Source organism: Manduca sexta, chromosome 21, assembly GCF_014839805.1.
Source record: "Manduca sexta isolate Smith_Timp_Sample1 chromosome 21, JHU_Msex_v1.0, whole genome shotgun sequence".
NCBI classification, from domain to species: Eukaryota; Metazoa; Arthropoda; class Insecta; order Lepidoptera; family Sphingidae; genus Manduca; species Manduca sexta.
The window spans coordinates 10,895,845-10,918,713 of NC_051135.1; the positions used below are offsets into that span (position 1 = coordinate 10,895,845).

Sequence of the window (22,869 nt, forward strand, 5' to 3'; positions counted from 1 at the left end):
TACTGAACGAAGAAGTGCCAATATATTAAAAAGATAATATGAAAGGTATACAATATATTGAGTCTGGGTTTGACCATCAATGGGTTTCACAAAAATACACATATAAGGTTTATTTATGAGTCACGCTGCTAAATATGTAATTGGTAAATGTGAGATTAGTTTATAAAGGAAAATAAAACAATTTTTTTATTATTACGTTTTATGAATTGCTTGTATTAATAACATTACAAAGATATTTGATCCGTAAAAGTACATAATATATTATTGATTACTGATAATGAAACCAACTACATAACATTTGAAATACGACAATGTTCTAAATTCAAAAAAATAAAATATAACCCCAGAAACGTAATCCGCAAAATACGAAAATATAAAAATTTAAAAATAAATAATCATAGACAAGATAAATCTTTTGGAATTTTATTTATTAACACTATTCTAGATTAACATTGAGTCTAATGGAATTAGGGTGTAACTAAATACATCAATGGTAAATTTTAATGGTACATTATAACACTGATCAAGATACATTGATTTTTATTTATTGTAGATCCCTTGGTGCTTCATCGGCTCATCTCCTTCGGGCGTACGCGAGCCAGGCGGGGAGGTCCGGCTTCTGAAAAAAAAAATGGTATTGAAACTTTTTGCATCAGCGTTCAATCTTGAAAAAGTGATTACTAGAGAAGAGCTATTAACATTTTAATCGATGTTTAACATCGATTGTGTATAGGTTTTATAAGGTTTTGTATAAGGTTTTAATTTGTTTTAGAGGCAAATTCTCAATGTTTTATTATAACTGGCGGTTTCCTTTTTAAGGTAATTCATTTTTCAAAATAAAACAAATAACCAACCAAAATGACTGCCACGGTGGCGTAGTTGTATTGCACGTCCGGTACAATAGCGCTCTGAGGTCCTGGGTTCGAATCCCGGGTCGGGCAAAGTGATATTTGAGTTTTTCTGCTCAGTATCAGCCCGGAGTCTGGAATTTGTGCCCGATATGGCGATAGGCTCGTCCCCTATCACGTCATGGGACGGAACATACTTGGCGAAAAGTGGGTGCCCTAGTTGCGCCTCTGCATACCCCTTCGGGGATAAAATGCGTGATGTTATGTTATGTAACCAACCAAAAGCAATAAATTTTTCAATTACGATTTACCAACCGTCACATTACCATAATTAAATGCGCGGCACACAATTAATTTACAAATTGGAAATAAAATGTTTTTAATCAGGAAAAGTAATTAATGGTCAAGTATTTTCGCGTCTAAACCGCAGAGCTTTAGTAATAATAAATTGAAATAACCTTTATAGTTCATGACCCTCTTTTGAAACGAAACCCTTTGCACATAATATACGTAGAATTTATAAATATAACCGTCTCAAATATTGTTTTAAATATCGAAATCAAACAGTTATATTAATTAATGCCTTATGTCAATATGATTAACGGCTTTGAAGTAAACCAACTACATTAACATTAATAAAATACTGAAAATTACGATTCACCGCCCTTCGCAATGCATAATTTATCTCAGTGAGCCTCCGCTCTTTTCAATAATCTGATAACGTATGCAAATCCCAGTCTTGGATATGGAAGATGCTATACCGCAATCGTAAACGCAATATGAAGCTTTGAGCCTCAATAATAATTTTAAACGAGCATAAAATACGTATAAAGGAACGTATTCAATTGTGATTTCAATTGTTCAATATAAATGTTATTGAAATCTTGATATGAAATATTGCAAATTTAATATATAGCAATGCATTTTCTTGCCGTCGGATGTTTAGATTCAAGCAATTGGACGTAATACAATTCATGTTATTCCAATTTTGAAATTTTAAATTTTACAACGTAGAAAATGCCTTGCTATTTTAAAATAAATACGTTCGAATTTGTTTTATGATATTGGCAGAACTGGCAATATCTGCATCAGTGGCGTAGCTGTATGAAGGTGCGATTGCAGTGTGGGTTGACTAGTGGACCAGTGAGGTTTCGGATTGATCCCCAGGCCGGGTAGTGATATTAGATTTTTCTGCTTGCCGTCAGCTCGAAGCCTGGAATTTGTGTCCGATATGGCAATAGCCTATCAGTTATCACATTATGGGATAAAATACATACGGTGCAAAGTAGGTGCACCAGTTTTGCCTGCTATCCATTCATGAATAAAAGGAATGATCATGTGTATGTGTGATATGTAGTTTATATAACATTAAAAATTGATAATATACTACCTCTAACGATGGACTATTAATTATTGAAATCTAACTCATACTAATTCAATATGAGAATTTTAATGTATGGATTTAAATAATTGTAAATTGAGGTTAGTTTGTTACAAATTTTAACGTGCGATACGATCCACGCCAGTTAGCGTTATATACGTCTGATTGTAAAGTTGTCGTTTCTTGCTTATTCTGGTATTTCAATTATTCATGAATACTTCAGAAATAAAATACTTATTATCAATAGGAAGAAATAATTTTCCAATGTAATCAACAAAGACTGCCAGCGTCTAAATCCCATTATAAAAAACATAAATAAAGGAAGAAAACACCGCCCCGGTGTATGGAATAATAATTGCATCTTAAAGCTGTCGGATGTTAGAGCTATTTGATTACTTTTCTCTTTTAAATAGAACAAGGTTTAAAATACGAAGGATTAAGCAAAACCACTCATAAATGAGAGAATACCAGAACCATATAGGTACTGCCCACTGCTGTGCACGAGCCTCCTCTACTTAGAGCAAGGTTGGCGAACCTTGTAACATGCAATCCAAGACCGATTTTGTCTATCCGTGTGTCTCTTTTTAGCGACTTTTTAATGACCAAACTGTATTTTTTTTATCGGGGCTCGACAAAGTGGCTTTACTGCACTTGATGTTAACCGAAATGAAGTCCAAGCAATAGAGATATACAATGTATGGTATATAACTCGCGTGTCCGAATTATTTTGTCACTAGCCACCACTGGTATGCGTTAACCATCCCTGGCTTAGAGGGTTTAGGTCTTGGTACACCACCATGGCCTAGACGGGTTGGAAGACTTCACATACCCTCGAAATTCTTATTTAGAAGTCTCAAAGATGTGGGTTTCCTTGTGATATTTTCCTTCACCGTGAAAGCCATCGCTAATTTATAAACAATATGCTTCGAGAAGTTAGAAGTGTTTTGGATTTTGAACCTTCGAGCATTCGTTTCGACAGACTAATGCCCAACTAAGCTATCATGCACTTCATGAATGAGAATTGGTTTTATTACCTTATTAACATCTTACCGAAACGTGAATCAAAATTAATATTTATTCCGAAGCAAAATCCTGTTCAAGGTAACCAAACTGAAATACCAAATAAAATTAAGAAAGTTTACACTACCGATCCTGCTAATAATATACTGACCTAATTGACTCAGACTCAGTGAAACGCTAATTTCTTTACTTACGCTCGTGTTTTATAAATTTAACAGTTAAACTGGAAGGATCAAAAGAAGCCCAGAAAGGTCTCAAACGACTCAGCCTTAATTCATAAATTATATTTTGTAATAAACAACCAGGTTGTTTAATTTCATTTCAAAGGATCGTAAAGGCTGGTACAGTCGTAGGGTTTTAAGGAGGGTGTACTCGAAAAGTTTTGAGGGGGCGAAATTCATGCGGTTTAGCAACTAACGGTCTGTATTTAATTAGGAAATGTTGGCAATATTTTTGATAGTTTACATCCTTATTAATTTCAGAAACATTCTGTTGTAACAGCTTAATAAATTACTTAAAATGAAATTTCAGTTATTTTCTGAATTACTTATGATAATGTTACGCTTTTAACTATGCTGATAACGATTAGTTTAGTAGATTTTAATGTAATATTAAAAATACTGGTTTATACACTCAGAGGGTTCCTGTCTTAATGTAATTAAGCCCGATGCTATTTAATTTATAATTGAGTTTTATAGTTGATATACGTGATGCCTTAGAAAATGTAAATTTTAAAGTATATAATTATTACAAATTCCAATGGCTAACATCTTATCAAACTCAAATATCGATAATGTTTTAAAAATTATAGTTCTTTATCAAAGTTCTCAAAAATATCTCCTTCAATTACCGTTAACCCCCCAACGACGTTTCTAACTGGGGCCCTGTCTCTGCAATTTTGCCTCTTGGATTCGAGTTCGACGGAATGACTTACAGACGGTGTTGATATTGTTAATTTATAGCTATTTTCCAATAAAGGAAGTTTGGAATACCGTTCAGTTTTGAATATTCAATTTGTGAATTATAATAACATGTGGGTTATAAGTTACTGTAAAAATAATAGTTTTTGAGAATATTAGACGATATTTATAAAAGATCTAAGTCAATATGATAAATGTAATTTTAAATATAAATATTAAGAACTATACATTTCTTTTGCTTCTTTATTAAAAAGCCAATGGTTTACTCTCGTAAGTTCTAGCGGGTAATTTTTAGAAATACTTACTTCAAGGTCTTTGGCCCAGTTCGTGAAGGCATCGGAACGCTTGCCAAACCTGCGAACAAATAAAATAAATGTTAATTAAAAAATAATTAATTTCCAATGACGTTTGTCTCGGAACAAAAGACCTCTCACATTTCCGTATATTATAATTCATGTTTAGAAGACAATTAAATCAGATTTTTTAAAATTGGAAACATCAAAAACTAAACCAAAACAAAGCATGATTTTTCCTTAAAATGTTTCTTTATTTTCTCGTTTCGCTACTTTGAACCAAATTGTTTCGGCATTTTAAACAGAATATATTATTCAAAACCTATATAAACTTTATAATAATTTCAAGAAAATACAATTAATAGAACATTAAATTTACATAAGTAATAATTACGGGAAATTCTCAAAGATATTTTGGGACAAACAAGACTCCAAGTATTCACATAAATAAATGTCATTACCAAATAAGGTTATGAGAAAGCCGTTCGTAATTTGTACTAATATATAAAGCTGAAGAGTTTTTATGTTTGAACGCGCTAATCCCAGGAACTACTTAACCGATTTTGAATTTTTTTAACTATTAGGAAGCTAAATTACTTTTGACATAAACTACTTTCTATTACAAACAAATATTTATCCCGCAAAAACTTTTTTTACGTGCTGCAGGCAAAAGTTGGTACAAAATATAATTGTAAACATTTTTTTTTTTATTTTATTATTAAAAGTTTTTTTTTCTATTCTAGCCTGGCAAAGTGGCTGCACTGCACATAATGGTAAGCCCGATGCCGTCCAGATATAGTATCGGATGGCAACAGATCGCTATCTCTTGCCATTCGACATAATCATGCCGGCCTACTAAGATGCTTTTTCACGCCTTCGAAGGTCCCAGCGTCATTACCTACACTAATGCCTTAGATGATAAATCTTATGTTTAATATTGAAGCTTTGTTTCTTGATAATATTATTTAATTTAATAAATTTATAGATATTATTATCTTTCCGGATTATCTACACCTCAATCCTCCCATGACCATGATTGCTGCAGAGTATTTGAAACGTCGGCAGAAAATAATATAAAAAACCGCAATAAAATCTGAAACCTAGTTTTACTTCGATGTCCACCTTCTTACAGTATAGAATAGAATTATATAGTATAGAAAAGAAAAATTTGTCTATGTCAATGTCTTTAACTATTATTTGTTACAGCATTTTGTATTCACTGCCGAATTTGCTGACCTTAAGTAACAAGCCACTCAGTTTATACCGCCGTAAACGTTTCGCATATGAAAGCCTATTTTACAGGAACAAAAAGCAGGTCCCCGATTTCAACCAATTCGTATTAATAGACATCTAAAACACGATTCTCAGGTCCGAAACAAAATGTCCAACTTTAAATTATTAAAAAATTTACTTTGTTCGTGCCATTCCTGCTTTGAAATATTTGCCTCCTAGCAGCCTAAACCGTTTATTAATAAATTCGCCACTGTTTGTATCGTGTTGCTTTAAAAAATATTTCGTATAATTAACCGACAAGCTAATAAAGAAAGTGCATATTAGCTAGTCACCTTTTCACGATCGTTTACTGCGTTTTTTTAATATTGCGGCTCGTTTTTAATCGCCAATAGACGCCAGAGTTTTTGTATTTTTTTACTGAAATGTATATAATTTTCTATTTATGAGCTTGTACGTGCTCTGTTAAAAACACTTAAATATTCATGTACGTATATTTTAATATAGAACTAAGAATTATTATACAAATTATATAAAATGGATAGTTTTGTATTACAATAGAATATCGGCAACGATATAAAAAACCTTTCTTGCATATTTAAAGAAACATCTATTAGGCTAAATTTTCTACAATAATAGCTCTATTTCACTGCCTATCTCGAAAATGTATTGTTTTGTATATGTATGAATAAAATTTAGAACTATCCGATAAAAGGAATTAAAGAAGTTTCATTTCAAGAAAAGATAACATTGGAAACAAATACAAGGATTGAACTTATATTATCTTTGTTACTGGTCGCATAATATAATATCCGTTGCATAAACTTCGACAAACAAACATCAATAAATATAAGAGTATCGCGTAGTAGCAAGCTACTTAAAAATATGAAAGATATTATAATATTTCTGAGAACAAACATCTATAACGATAAGTAATTTGATCAAAAGAAATGCCATTCAAAATGATACAATAATGGGATACTGAAATAATTTTGTTTATAACCTTTCGGCACTCATGATCTCCATTATATTGTTATTTTCCGCTAAACCAACTGGATTAGGTTATGCGAAACATTAGCGAAATATGCTTTTATGATGTAAAGAAATTCGTTTCGCGGAAAATTTTGAAGATTCACTCATTCTTTTTTACTCGATTAAGAAACTTCGAAACTAATATTTTAAACGTAAATATTGTATCTACTACGTATAGGTATTGCTTACAATGAAGGGCCAATTTAATTTCTATATAGAGCAGTATGTATTGGAGCAACATTATATGAGCCTTTTGTATTTTTAGTACAATATAATCCTAAAACTTATCTACTATCTATAGACCAATTTTGGGATCTAGATCTAGAAATATCGTTTCCGACCACGTTCAAATTGATTATAAGTCGCAATTGAGTACCGATCGTTGTCTCATGCTTCAGAGGAAGGTAGATAGTACAAAAGATTACAAATTATAGACGACAGAGCTAGAAGAGAATCGTCAGCAACAGTAGAAGCAACTAAAGAACTGCTATTTGACAGTACTCACATCATTTATACAACTAACAGTTATTCTGTTCACATATATGATAGTGTAAAATATTTCATTGAAATTGAAGACTAATTTAATGCTGTTTAAGGTATACTTTGCGCATTGCAAAAGCATATTACACTAACAAAATATTCTACACTATCCAGACAGCGTGATCGTGCTAAAGACTCAAAGCTGATTTACAACCGTGCATACCGGTACGAATCGATCCCGATAATACATGCAGGATAGGGATGTGACCGTCGATCGGGAAACATCGATAATCGTACCTTGGTCGGGTGTGGTAGGAGTAAATGCGGTCTAGTTTCTCCAGCCAGAGGAGGCGCACGGCCCGATCTAACAAGTCTGGGTCGACGCGGTCCCCGTCCGCGTCAACATCTCGGCGGTCAATCCTGCCAATATATCGACATCGATGTATATAAGTGTCCAACTCTAGACACTAAACGCGACCAAGATACGATTTGTTAAGGACTACACCATCATCATCGACTTTTCTAAGTCAAACAGAGGTAGTTTCCACCTAATTGATACGTTGCAAGGCTAAGCTGAAAGATTATTCTAGAGATGGGAGTGGTTAAAAATTATATCAAGTAATGCAAATTAACTTGCAGAGGCTGCTAGCATATTCTAAGATCTATCATAAATCAACAAACTTATTAAGATTAAAAATGTATTTAAAAAAAAAACTAAAATGTGCATTTTCATTTATCCACCATGTTGCCTCGGGGCTTAAGGCTTATCTTCATTTAAAATGTCTAAAAATGGAACGTCAATAAGATATCCTATTACTTAATAGCAAGCGTAAATTGTCAATAAATCTAAATAGAATAGCTTTCATGTAAACATCACCAAAATTCGTTAATTAATAATATACATTTACAACCTGAAACACAAAAAATGTGTCCTACATATCAAGTACCACTTACAATATCTAATCTATAACGTTAATACCACCAATTAGCAATCACGTTATCGTTATCGTTACAACGATAGCATTATAGCAGTTCAACTCGCATAATTACCACACTCGAGTGACTTATTAACTGGCGCATTGGACCGTCAAACCAAACAAGTTTACGGTTTTAGATAACAAAATCCTGTTGATTTACGACACATTATGGTATTAATGGAATATTGTTAATGTTTGAAATCTATCTAAGCGCCTTGTGATACTTGTGTTATGTTAAAATAGCAGTTTTCGTTGCATGTAAGCTATTTTCATACTCCAAAACTAGATACTTAGGATTTTTTTCCGTTTTTTATATCATTAATACTTTTCTCAAAACAGAATTAAACAATCAAGAAACTGTTTTGTTTGATTTTTTGCTAAGAAAAGGGTTAATAACTGGTAACGTATTAAATAATTTGCTGTAATTTATGGCACATGACACAATACATAATCGTATGCATAAAATAACTTGGATAGACAAAAATATTACTATATTAATACTGAATTATTACTAAGGCTGACTTTTCATTAATATAATAAAAGTATTGCAAATTCTAACATATTAAAAAATGCAGGTATGTATAAATAGATGTTAATTATTTGAATTCTCCATTCCGTCTGTACATGTGAATACCTTCTATGTATATATCGATCGAATAATAGCCAAATATTTTAATAATTTATTTTCCAATAAGTTTACTGGTGGTACGTCCCTCATATGTGAGAGTCCGCCTGGGTAAGCCTCAATGTCTATTTCTGCCGCCAAGCAGCAGTGTGTAGTCACTGTTCCTGTTTGAAGAACATTGTAGCCAGTGTAACTACTGGACATATTAAGACTTAAATCTCATGTCTCAACATGGTGAGCGCAGTGGAATACCAAACAATATTTTGTAATTCAAGGTGTTGGATAGTGTTTCTACTGTCAGGCGAACGACAAGCTCGTCTCGACATTCAAAGCAATAAAAAAAAACTTTCAGTCTCACCATAGCTGTAAAGCACCGAATAATTATATTAGCAATAACGTGTTAACCAAATATTATCGTTTGACATTAACTCCAGCGTTACTCGTCCAACGATAATGAACAACGGTTATCATAACATCAGTCGACCGCTTGTTAATAAATATTTGTAGAAAATATTGTCAATTGGAATGTGGTATTGAACTATTGAAATACTAACATCCATACGATGGTATTAAACAATAATTTTTGGGTTTGTACGAGACAATAATTAATTAAAATTACCAACTTAAAAAATATACCTCAATATGATTTTGAAATATTCCGATTTTAAGCAAGTTCTAAATTAAAATGTTTTTTTTTTCTTAAAAAACAATACCTACTTTTGTTTGATACATAAGTAATGACTGTACGCAGGAAAAATTTAAAAATGTGGACCAAGTTTACGTTTTAAGTACCGTCTCTCGGAAATTCATAGTCTCTGAATAGAAAGGCTTCCTAATGAAAGCTTAGTCTTCAGAATTATTTTAACTAATTAAATAATGCTTTAGAGGATTTTTCTACGCTTTTAATATTGCAGGTAAAATTAATTAGTCCACTTAAAACCTATTGATTTCTTATTAATTTTTGCCAGTATTATCAAAGGACATTTGAAAAAAGAAGCCTTCTATTTATAACTAATTAAATACTTTAGAGACGTTGTCACAGTTAATTATAAATTCAAATTTGGAAAGAAAGTCGCTAATTCTCCTCAGTTTTATGGAAGTTTTAATAATCGAATTTAATAGTAATTGATAAGGTTTATATACAAAAGAATTTGAGACATTTTTTCTGACCGTTGACATATGTGTTTAAAATTAAAATAATAATTTATCATGTACATATTTATATTGATTTTACAAATATACTTATTTCTTTATAAAATAGTGATAACAAAAAAAAATACTCGAGATGCAAAGAATATGTAGAGCAAATTAAATTTAAATATTCATATAAAAGCAACTACAATAAGAATATACGTGAAGTTTAATAGTTCTTAACAATAAAGGCTATTTTACGCACGTCACGTACGCACCTCTTACTTCACCTAAAGAGTATACTTCAACAAAGATGAATAAAGTTATGAATATTGTTGCCCTTATTGTAAAACTAAGTTTTTTATACGAATAAATAGGACGGTGGTTAAAATTGATAAACGCAAGATAATTATGATTGTTAGACGTAAAAGTAAAAAAAATTAGGTCCAAAATCGTGCGTTATATGACTGTAAAATAATGTTAATTACATACATACATAACATCACGCATTTATCCCCGAAAGGGTATGCAGAGGCGCAACTAGGGCCACCCACTTTTCGCTAAATATGTTCCGTCCCATGATGTGATAGGGGGCGAGCCTATCGCCATATCGGGCACAAATTCCAGACTCCGGGCTGATACTGAGCAGAAAAACCCAAATCACTTTGCCCGACCCGGGATTCGAACCCAAGACCTCAGAGCGCTATTGTACCGGACATGCAATACAACTACGCCACCGAGGCAGTCAATGTTAATTATTTTAATAAAATCTGGAAAACACTGTACATTTTATTTTATAATAATATGTGCACGATAAAATGGACCTACTGCACCTGATGGTTAGTGTTGTGGGGTCCAATAGAATGTCGACTGACTAGAGATTACCCCTCGGCAGCCGACACAGTTATAATAATAATAATATAATAATACCAGCCCTGTATTATATACTTGCCCATTGCTGAGCACGGGCCTCCTCTACTACTGAGGGATTAGGCCTTAGTCCACCACGCTGGCCTAGTGCGGATTGGTAGACTTCACACACCTTCGAAATTCCTATAGAGAAAGGGATGTGCAGGTTTCCTCACGATGTTTTCCTTCACCGTTAAAGCGAACGATAAATTCACAAAGAATACACACATGATTTTTTAGAAAAGTCAGAGGTGTGTGCCCTTGGGATTTGAACCTGCGGACATTCGTCTCGGCAGTCCGTTCCACACCCAACTAGGCTAACGCCGCTTTTTAGGCTATCGCCGCAGTTATGCCGAAAAAAATATATTTAATTACTACTATTCCTCATTACTTCACCACATTATTCTATGAACAAAACCTCAAGAACTCCCATAAGGAAAATATTAACTAATTTAGCGATTAACATAATATAGTAACAATAAACTAACGTAATAAACTACAAAGAAACATAAACATCATACTGGATGAAACCTTTCTATTCGTTAAGATAATCATCATAATTAATGTATTAGACAAGATGCTTCATTATCTCACCACGCGACAGTAATTATTCCAAACAGCCTTCCTTTAATGTCCCTAAGGGACTTCTTTGTGGACGTCTAGCTTTGTTTACTTTGAATAATTTCGAACAATTTGTTATTCGATACGGAACTTAAGCTCAGCTCGGACTACGCAAGTATCTTAGGCGAGTAGCAAGTTTAGTAACTAGATTAGTCTGGAGGTCAAAAATTTTGGGGAGTACATTAGTATCGTGTTTGGTTACGCAATTGATTCCTTCCTAACCGAGTTTAGGCCACGGCAGCCAATCTCGACGGAGATCAGCCAAGTACACAGAAGATACTATAGTGCACATATATGTCCTTAACTCTCATAGTCCGGTGAGATGGCGATTCGACATAACTGAAGAGATATCAGGCGCAGGACCAACGACTTTACGTGCTTTCCGAGACACGGAGGCATCACACTGCCAACTTCATGACTCCGAGCCAAGACTGAGTATTTTTTAAAATGGAAAACCAAGTCACAATTATTTTGGTCCAACCCGGGATTCGAACCCAGTACCTCAACGCGGTAGTCGTACTCGTACCTTGTAAAATTACTACCGAAGCAGTCAAACTCAATTACTTACTCAATTACTCGCTACTTGACTACAGTATAGCGTACTCCGAACTAGGTTTTACTCGTCAAGCTGGTCTCAATTACAGAATCTGCAGTACGGTATTAGGTAGTGTTTTAGTTAGGTTATATTATCAAGGTTTTAAAATTTTGAAACTCGGATTGATACATGAATATGGCCTCCAAGAAGTATTAAGTACTGTTTTTTTTTCGACAATTGACCTTAATTTGTATTATTGATAAGTCATATTTCTTATTTAAAAAACTACGCAAAATGCGTGACAAAGTCGACAATTTAAAATAATACTAAATTATTCTTTTATAATAATGAGTAAAGATATTTTAATTTAAAGAATTCTCGCAGCGAGAAGTCTAAGGAATCGCTTTGTTGCGTGGAAAGGATGTTTCAAAGGCTTTGAAATTCTTATGCTGCCACAAAACACTTATAATGTGACTACATTTGGATCCAGGGTATTGTTAAAGATAAGAAGTTTAAAATCCAAAGGAAGATCTTCAAGCTCTGAATTTATTTTGAGATAACACATACTGTGCAGATATTTTTTTAATATAAATTAATACATTTTGTTTCAATGACTGGTTGTTTTTTTTAACACTTTTTTTTACTATTAATGACAAATTCTTTTTTTAGTGACTGGCTGATTTTTATCTATTTATTCACAACTTGTATCTTTATAATCGTTCACGCGTCATCGGATTTAAATAAATTAAATGATTTATTTAGTAAAGCAAATAATAATACATAATTGATTCTACGTAAATTTGAACTATAAACTCCGTTCCATAACGAACCTAAGTTATAAAACAAACAGTTCCATTACGCTCAATTTCTCAACTCCGATATTATCGGCGCCACACTTGCAACGCAATACGCTGAATTTCAACAGCAAATTTCTCAACATTGTAATAAAAATGACCCCAGTAATAACATCTCAATCTGTAATAGGCTTTGTTTGACGTATGAGACAAAGTCTATGATGTGGGTCCGCTTATTTTTTGACCTTTAGTTCCTTCACTTGTTCGGAAACGTTCCAAATTTGGAGATGGTGCTATATCGTAATTTTCATATTGTTAATTGATCGAAACAATTAAATGTACGTTTGAATTATAAATTGTCAACAAAATTAAAATTACAGATAAAATATTTAAAAATATTTCTTAACATAGATCGAATCATTTTATGATCCCACACAGATAAGTAGATGAAATAATTTTATTTCCGTCACATCAAAGTGCTTTTATTTTATTTTGAGTAATGCGAAGACTATCAACTTCAGCTACTGTGGAAAACGAAAAGCTATAACCTCATACCAATAGAAGTGATTATTGCTCAGCAGTGGCAAAATAGCGATATCTCCCACGTATATTGTTGTATCCCCAATTTTACAGTAAAAGATTTTAAAGATTGAAATTCTTGGTACTATTTTACGATTAGTTCGAAAGTTACAATAAAATACGTCTGACAAATACTTAAAAAAATCTGTTTTTGTTATTCTTTCATTTTCTATGAATTAAATAATGCAAATTAGTATAGTTTTCAATAAAAACGCTAAAAATCATTTGTGTAGCATACAACTTACGTGGGAGTTGTTATCACAGCAATCCTCCGTCCTTAGTTAAAAAACGTTTATGAATAAGAGGGTTAGTATTTCCATTACAATTCAAATATTAAAGAAGTCGTTATATTGAGATTACTTATAAACATATATTATCTGAAAAATAAAAGAAACTCAGTATAAGTTCTTAACAGTGCTTTGTAAATACATTACGAAGCTTGAAGACAAAACTATTTGAAACTTACGCCGTTTGGTCCTATTGGGGTTGGCGCAAAGATCAGCTTCGTGTCTAACGCGAATTGTACACATTCGACCTTATTACAAGAGTTGTAAGTTTTAATCTGATTAGATCAGAGAGGTAATATTTTTGATGATTATATTATTAGACTAGAAAAGTTCAGATAATTATGCATTTTAGTGCTCTATATTAAAGTCGAATCTTAATTATTATTAAAAAGGAATGTTACTGGAAAATATACATTTAGTTCTTAACAATAGAAATACATATAAAAGGAGAATGTTAATATATATGTAGAATTTAAAAAATATGTGGACTTTGGATTTGTAAAATATGCAAAAGTGGTTACAAATTGTAACTATAAAAGTATATAAGATCGCCTTACACCTCATAGAGACACAAGTTAGCTTAGCGAATCTTCATCATCAGCCTAGATTTTTGTCCACTGCTGGAGATAGGTTTAAGCACATTTATTCCATGTCCCGAATTTTAGACACTAATTAATGCAAAACTGTAAAGTATTGAATCTAGACTATTAATTACTTGAATCACTATAAAACGACCTATCCGCTTTTTGTACGGGCGCTGGTTTATTTCGAAAAAAAATTAACCAACCTCAAACTCATTGGATAATAACAAAAATGTGGAGTTTAGAATCATTAAAAGAATAATTTTAGACCCCTCCATTTATAAGAAAGAAAGAATTGTCTTGGCATAGTAACTCAAAAAATAACTTCATTGATAGTATATCAGTCATTCATGAAATATAAAATTAACTTGGTTAAAATTTTTGTCAAATAGAAAACCGGTTTTATACTACTTTCCAGTATCACTAACAATAAAACTTGAAACCTAAACATAGATATTGAACAACACATTTTAATTATTGAGATTATTTCCGCAACCACCAAACTAATATTGTTATTCAATTAAATCTTCGGAACAAGTTTCATTTAACAAGTTACTGACCTTTATTAATTACCAGCAAACGTTACAAGTTAATTTATTAGTTACGAACGTATTGTACCATGTCTTCTAATTGTATTTATATTTAATTATTAGTTTATGTAGTTCCTTGTATTTGGTTCCTTGATAGGTGTTATATCTTGTTTTTCGTTAATATTAATTTCAAATCCATCTTTTTTACGCTCATTAGTATTTCCAAATATTATTTTTAGGGATATGCGACAGTGTACACTGTAATACTTAATATAATAATATTTTTTTTCATATTGAAATTGCATTAGTATTTAAATATACTTTACTATAAATAAATCCACTGCAGGCAATATTTCGCATTGTCGCAGATTTATTCAGTGACTTATTTTTCGTTTTATTTTTGTACAGTTGTTACTTTACATATTGTTGAAAACAATACTGATACCTATATCACCAAAAAATGAGGTTTGTGTTAAATATTCACTCAATTTTAAAGTGAAATCTTAAAATACATTATTAGAAAGTTAGGTTACTATTATATTTAATAAATTATTATATTCCTCTAACGAACTCTATCCATGAATTATTAGAAAATCTCTGTTCAAACTTCATTATCCAAGAATTGCGCTAAAAATTTGAGTCCTGTCTAAAAATGACATATTTCTTTAAGGTTTTATTCCGTAAACAAAAATTATTTTACAATCATTACCTATTCCCTCACAGCAGAGAAATTATCATCTTCCAAGCACACTTCCTCAAATTCTCGTCACAAGCGAGCGGAGTTGACATTTCGACTACAATAGGGAGTGCGGTTTGTCCACAATAAAGCGCGGAAACACTAGCTGTGAAACAATTTACTGGCTTCTCTGCAATTTTCCACTCGACATCGGCCTTATCTTGTTCCCGTTGCATAGAGACATGCCCTTCCGCTCGGGAAATGACCACGGCTTTAGCGCTATGGAAATTGTGCTCGCCTGCGCTTGTTTATCAGTTTATCATTTATGTTTTGTTCATAACCCCGGTGGTATTGTGTAACTTTAATACTGGAGAAAATGTTTAGCTATTTTAGAAGTAAGTATTTGATACAAAACTATCCAATATGAGCCTTCTTGATGATAATAGTTGTACTAAACCGTATGTTAAAACAGCTTTAAGACTTCGTTCATGAAATTTTTGACTAGCAAAGTGCATTTCTAATAAATAAATTTAAAAACCTCAGTAATACTAGATACATAACAGACGATGATAATAATAAAAAAGCTAAACACGTATCCATTAGTCAGACATAATGCATACATAGACCTTCATTCAATGTTGTTGAACGTCTATTTTTTAACGCTAACTAGTTCCGAGATGGTTCGAGAACGTTTATCTACGCTCTTAATCGTCTGACCGATGTCGTGGGGCGATAGTACACAGTTCTCTTCAATGGAGTGTCTTCGTATGTTGTGAATTCATTAGGAAGAAAAACGGTAAAGTTGAAACTTTCCAACTTCACACTGATAATGGTTTTGCTGGTTAGGTCAGATCCTATTTTACTTTGGTGTTTATTTTGATTGTATTTCTTAGTAAGCTACAAGAAGACACAAAATTTAGGTCAAATCCTATTTTACTTTGATTTATTTTGATTGTATTTCTATGTAAGAAACAAAATACCAATTCAGACTAAGTTTAGTTTCGACGTACAAACTTATATAATAGGTATATCAAACATTATATAGACTGTGAAGAACTGATAAAACTTGTTCTTTTACAGCTAATTGATGACCATTAAAATAATTACAGGAAATAAGCGTTGAACGTTAACGGCAATCCATCATAATTAAAATAAAAAAGTTTTACTAACAAATACAAAATTCTCCAAAACGTTATGACGGTTGTAAATTGAAATTTGTCGCGATCTGAAATTAATGTGTCAGTGTTGCTACTAATTACGATTTTTGTTATGAATTTAAATATTATTCTTACAATATTTGATATTTATGACTTAAGAAAAATGTTACACTGTTAATGTAAATTGGCTTAACAAATACCCTAAGAGATGTGAAATTTTCATCTTTATAATAATATAGATTATAATTTGAACCACTTTTATAATGGTACTGGTTTTGTTCCCGTTAAACATAAAATTAAATAATACATTTTAAATATGTATCAACTGGATATAGCATGTCAAAAACAAGAAACATGATCAAAAGATTTCATAATTTGAATGAATATTACTAAATACAAGTCAATCAATACTGCATGGGTGTAGCCAGGGGAGGGCTTCAAAGTCCGAAATATTTTTTTTTTCAACTCCTAATTTATTTTATATTTTTTAAACTGACCTATTATATCTTAAAATGAGTATTTTTGTCATTCAATGCACATTTTTATTGTTTATTTTTGGAACTTCTCTGATACTAAAACCTGGCGACACCCATGCAATACTGGATGACGTTAAGCTATAACTAAATATCAAACCGCTATTTCGATAGCTTACCTTGGTCTAGCAGCTTGAGTGTAATAGCGATCGAGTTCCTGCAGCATGCGGAGAGCATCGGCCATGTCATGCGGCCCCTCCTCCCTGGCTTCGGCCAGGAAAACCACAGCCAGCACCAGAGCGATGGTAATAACGTAGCTCTTGCTCAGCATTTTGAGATCTAAACAAATATTTTTGATTAGCTTTATTGGTCTGGCAGTAGGGTAAGAAATCTATCAAAATTTGGCTTCGTTCTCCAGAACAGACTTCAAAATACACACGAGTGTCACAATTGTCCTATATGATGATGAGATCGACTCCTACACTTTATTTGACGGATAACAGCTCTGCCTACCCACCCATCATTTATCCTTACACTTGGCAGATGTTCTAGGTTTAATATAAATGATTAATTGAAACACTTTTGATACGCATCCCTAACACGTAGAATGTTTTGTAAATCTCATAACACATTTTTTACGATTCATCCAAAATGATCTTCTTAGTCCCTTGGAATTTAATATTGAAGATTTTTTTAGGTCTTTTATCTGCGCAGGCCATATTTAGGTTTTGATATGGTACTATTATAATTAATTTTAATTTGTTAAAGAATTTATGAGGGCTGAAGACTAGATGATTATTAATGTTACTTTCACTCTAAAGTATATTTCAAATTACTAATTACTGCATACACTATAGACGGACTAAAAACAATATTTTCCAATAATTTTACCATGATATAAAAAGAGCCAAAAATATCACATAAAAATCCTCAATTCCCCATTTGAATGCCATTTCCACAGACTTCTAATCATATCCCTTCCCGATAGACAGCGGACACAGCCGCGGTGACATCTCATTTGTCCTCCTTATATGAGCTCGTGTCCGAACGTGTTAGGAGTTAGGATTTCAACGTTACATGGTTTGACGGACAGTCGTGCTGTGTAATAGGATTAGTTTTTTCAATCGTCGGTTATCATTTGTTTATAGGAATCGGTGGATTTTGCTAAGGAATTTTACATATAGCTTAGTTGTATTCTATTTGTATTGAATCACTTGGTGTAGTTATATTACGGTACGACTGCACTAATTAAGTCCCGGGTTGGATCCCCGGGCGATCGCCTCTGCCTACCCTTTAAAAGCGGGGAGAAAAGGCGTGCGTCTATGTGTGTTTATCCTTTTTTGAAAAACCTTTTCGCAGTAATTGTTTAACAAAATAATTATCGAAATAAATAACGTAACGCTATTGCAGAAATTAGTTTTGAACAAAATGAAATTAATTTTGGATTTATCAAACCTTGATATTTATAGTTTACACAGCTAGTATACCCAGACATTTCACAAACGATACTGACTCAACAGCAATTAATTACAGCAAAATAAAGAAATGACTTAGCCAGCCAATAGTCAATAGTGATAAATACAGAGCGAAGGGCCACGGTTTCGATCCCGGAACGAATCGTGTCAAACTAATATTTGTTCCGAAACTCGTGTGGGTGAGAAAGCTAATGAAGCCGAAATCCATTTACTCTTTGTTTGAATTCAAGAAGGCAGAACGAATTGAATTTATTTACATGAAACAGATGATGGGAAATATTGAGGATAAAAACTTATTACACTTATTATTTATATTAAAGAGCCTGTAAGTTGCATTTATATCAGCCAATTGTTTACTTTCAATGTTTTAATGTAAGGATTCGATGTATGCTGTTAGTGTAACTTACTAAATAAATAAATTGAAAAAGATGATGGTGACAAAAAATAAGAGAGAAATAACTGTTGACATTTTATTGTAATTTTCAGAGATGTGGAAGATAGAAATTTTATTACATCAATGATCATCGAAGATATAAAATATACCAAAGCTAAAAACGGTCATTTAAGTAACCTCTAAAGAATGAAAGTATAAATGGTTCTTGAATATTCCACAATATAAGATTTGTTTAAAAAATAATAATAAAGCAATGCCCATCAATGAACTCACTGCATTACAATTTACAATGAGAATTCCCTCCAAATGTATGCTTCGTTACCAATATATTACTCTAAATGGGCAGGTTCGGGAGTAAGAAAACTTAATAGGGTCTGGTTTCCGCCGTCGGGTTCACTACGTAATATTTCTTAGTTGGTTGAGCGTAGTCACGAAATAATTTAATGCTGGCAGTTTTAGATTCATTCATCGTATATATTTCGGGTAAAATATATTGTATAATGACTTTTTATATTTACGCGAATGTTAAACATTGAAATAAAACTATTCAATGAAAATAGATTGTTATTTTGGCTTCTATGTTCACTTTATTCTATTATTTTATTCAATTATTAACAAAAAAACCTGTCAGTAGCAGACAAGGCCGCAGCCCAGCTGTGGGATAGTATAATAAGGCTGGTTAAAAATTAAAGAATAAATTATTTTAGACTTTATACCCAAGAGTTAAGCAACAGGTATGAACGTTTATTCCATTATGTGTATAAAGGATTGGACGCGGCTGTTCCACAATGTCCCCAATTGTTTGAGTTGCAGATTGTCACAGTTTGAGTTGCGATTATGTTCCCATCGATGAGCCATTGACGAACAGAGTTTTTACTTTTATTGGACAAACTTTTTTATTGCGCTGTAGCTTGGACAATGGACGGTAAATATTTTTAAGCTTCAAATTGTGGATAGTGGCGTAAGAAATAATAATTTGCATTGCCTTTTTCTGCTGTCCAAAATGTAAAATGTATAAGTTGATTTATTTTAATTTTATCAAAATGTTACCTTGCCAAGTTCTGAAATAGAAATAAATATAACTTATAGTAAATTATGTTGGTTTTTTATGCAGTCGCGACAAAGTGACCTCTCTGGACCTGATGGTAAGTGGAATTGGTGCAAAAGAATTTCGACTGACAAGAGCTGACTACCCCTAGACAGTCGACACAATTATACCAGCCAGCTGGTACCGGATATACACAGGCTGACCCCGGAACGCGACACACTTACGTGGGCCACTATGGCGGACTATAACACCTTGTGCACGGTGGTCGCTGTCCGGATATAAAATATATCCTACCAGCATCAAATACATTATTATTAAATCGCAAAAACACAAACCCTTGTAATCAGGTATAAATAGAATGAAAACAGTACAAACAGTATTCTAATTATTTCCTTTACGTAACTTCTATTCGCAGTATTGATTCCTCTCATTCTTATTATTCATAACCATTTCCTTTGAAAAAAATGTTTCAGTGAAAACTAGACTAGTTTCTTTATAAAATAGTTACAAGATTTTTCGCAGAAATACCGAGTAGCAATATAAAGAACATTTTAATAAGAGAGTATATGGATGTGTAAAAAGTACATTTTATTGCACATCGGCATTGTAGGGACACACATTTATGTAACTTTGTTAATCTTTTGGTTTCATTAGATCTTGTAAACCAGAGTTTATTATTTTTTATTAAAGTGGGTGTTTTTCTTACTGTGCTGCGTAAAACATTAATATGGCGTTTACGGAATTTAGAAAGACGATTCATGATATCACTTATACTAAAATAGAACATTATAGATTTTTCAAATCGTAATTTTTTATAAGTAACTTTACTAACTTCATAATTAAATTCCGATATTATATAATCTACAGTTTTAGGAAAAATAGAGAAAATGTTACTAAAGCACTTAAAGCATAAATAATTTAGATTAATTTAATACCTAACTAAAAATAAATTGAAGCCGATATCACTGATAGCTTCATATCTATACTTACTAGATGTTTTGACATGTAGCCGAGTTCGTCACGACACATGGTTTTGTTATCAGTCTGGCCGCTCCCCTGGGTAGACGATCTGTTTGTTATTTTGTATAAGTATATTCTGTTGTGATATTTGTTCAAAATATAGTTGAGAAATTCACGCACGAATAATTTACTGATAGAGGTTTTGTTTTTGACATAGTGAGCGCAACACCATGTTACACATGCAAATAGTATACGCATCTCTATGCCTCCTGATATTGCAATGTTATATCATAACAAAAAACAAAATCCAGGGTTGTATACAAGCACCTTGGTTTGGTTTGCTTGACATGTGCAACATGCTTGTTGTAAGCTATGTTCCCGTACATTTTTGTTATAATTTAAATGTTGTTTTCCGCTATTACATATTAAGCCGTGAGATTACAACCTTAATACTTACAATGTTTGTATAAATTGCGCAATATTAAGCGACAGAAATAAACAAAACACCGAAATATACTCTTGTACCTATGAAAGTTAGTTTAATCAAAGTTATTTTAGACTATTCAAATTTTTATAACTCTAACTAAGGTAAAATACAGTTAATATACACAGCAAAAACCATCGATACAAAAACTCATCAATGCACGTTGACGGTCGGAACTACACGTCACGTTTAAATTAAAAGTACGCATATTTCCATAGCCTTTGCTCGACGTTTATTAAAAAGGGGTGTGTGATTCACTTTGTCAAAGGATTTCTGCATGAAAGCATATAGGAAGTAATATCTTGTATACGAGCTCTGTAAAGAACTGTCGTATTTGTTTTATGATTCGTGGAAATTAGATAAATGCGCAGTGAAAAACGACAAGGATAAGTATATTAAAAACTATCTATAAGTCGCGGCTTCACCCAGGAGAATAAGTTTATCAGTGAAATTCCCTTCTAATTACTTTGCCGGGATAAAAAAAAACTAAACCGATTATTATAATATTTGGTACCAAACTTGAAACATAAAGGACATAGGCTACTGTGTGCCAAGATTTTTAGCTCGGAAAAACTTCATAGGCGCGTGAAGCCGCGAGCAACACCTAGTAACGAATGTTTCTATAGAGTAGTCAATCCCTATTATTAACCTATATCATACTTCAGTATCTTTCTAAATTATTACCAGCTAATCATTCTATTACTTGCAAATATATTTTAACATTTAAATATTTTTTTTATTAATCGTATTCGTTATGCCAGTCTACAACTACAAAACAAACGAGCTATAAAAATGTAATGTTATTTTCAAAAATATTTTTAGCAACCAAACAAATTAACACCTCATTATTTTCAAAAGCTTTGACAAATTAAAGGCGGCGTAAACTTCGTTAAAATTTAATTAACATTTTAATAGTGCAGTTATCGAAATGGCGTGTTTGATGTTAATTTATTTGTTTTATAACATTTTTCGGTTGTCTTGTCCAGTTACTGTCATGTAACTGCGTATATATCGGCTTTGATTCCCATGTTGGATAAATAAAACCTAATTTTTTATTTAAAAAAAATAAATTCGTATTTCTAAGCTTTATTTGCTTAGGCTACTATGATATCATAGGAAGGAAATATGCTCAGGAAAATTATTTTTTTTTATCTATCCTTCAAAGATAGACAGTGAACGTAATAATATTGTATTAAATTTATTTGATTTAAATAATTTCTATTTTAAAATCTAAATTTATTGTAATGTTTTTTTAACATTAAGTTGTTAAATTTCTAAAAAAATAACTTTATATATGTAGGTTTTAAGGTCATTTTCGTTTGAAAAAGCAACAAATATTGACATAGTTCAACTAGACTAGATCCAATACTCTCATTTCATCTTCAAGTTTTTAAACCGACTTTCTGAAGAAACGCAACGATAAATTTCT

General features: G+C 32.2%; 1 protein-coding gene across 2 annotated transcripts in view; it reads right to left on the minus strand.

Moving 5' to 3' along the window:
* Positions 1 to 192: 192 nt before the first annotated feature.
* LOC115440163 (neuropeptide F) overlaps positions 193 to 22,869 on the minus strand; it is a 30,129-nt gene continuing 7,452 nt past the window's right edge. The window contains exons 2-5 of one of the 2 annotated variants that reach the window (XM_030164355.2): positions 17,259 to 17,418; positions 7,502 to 7,624; positions 4,475 to 4,523; positions 193 to 619 (exon numbers count right to left, since the gene is read on the minus strand). In XM_030164355.2, the coding sequence (XP_030020215.2) occupies positions 575 to 619; positions 4,475 to 4,523; positions 7,502 to 7,624; positions 17,259 to 17,410 (369 nt within the window). In that variant the 5' untranslated portion in view covers positions 17,411 to 17,418 and the 3' untranslated portion in view covers positions 193 to 574. The remainder of the gene's footprint in view (positions 620 to 4,474; positions 4,524 to 7,501; positions 7,625 to 17,258; positions 17,419 to 22,869) is intronic. The other variant, XM_037441187.1, reaches the window with a different exon arrangement.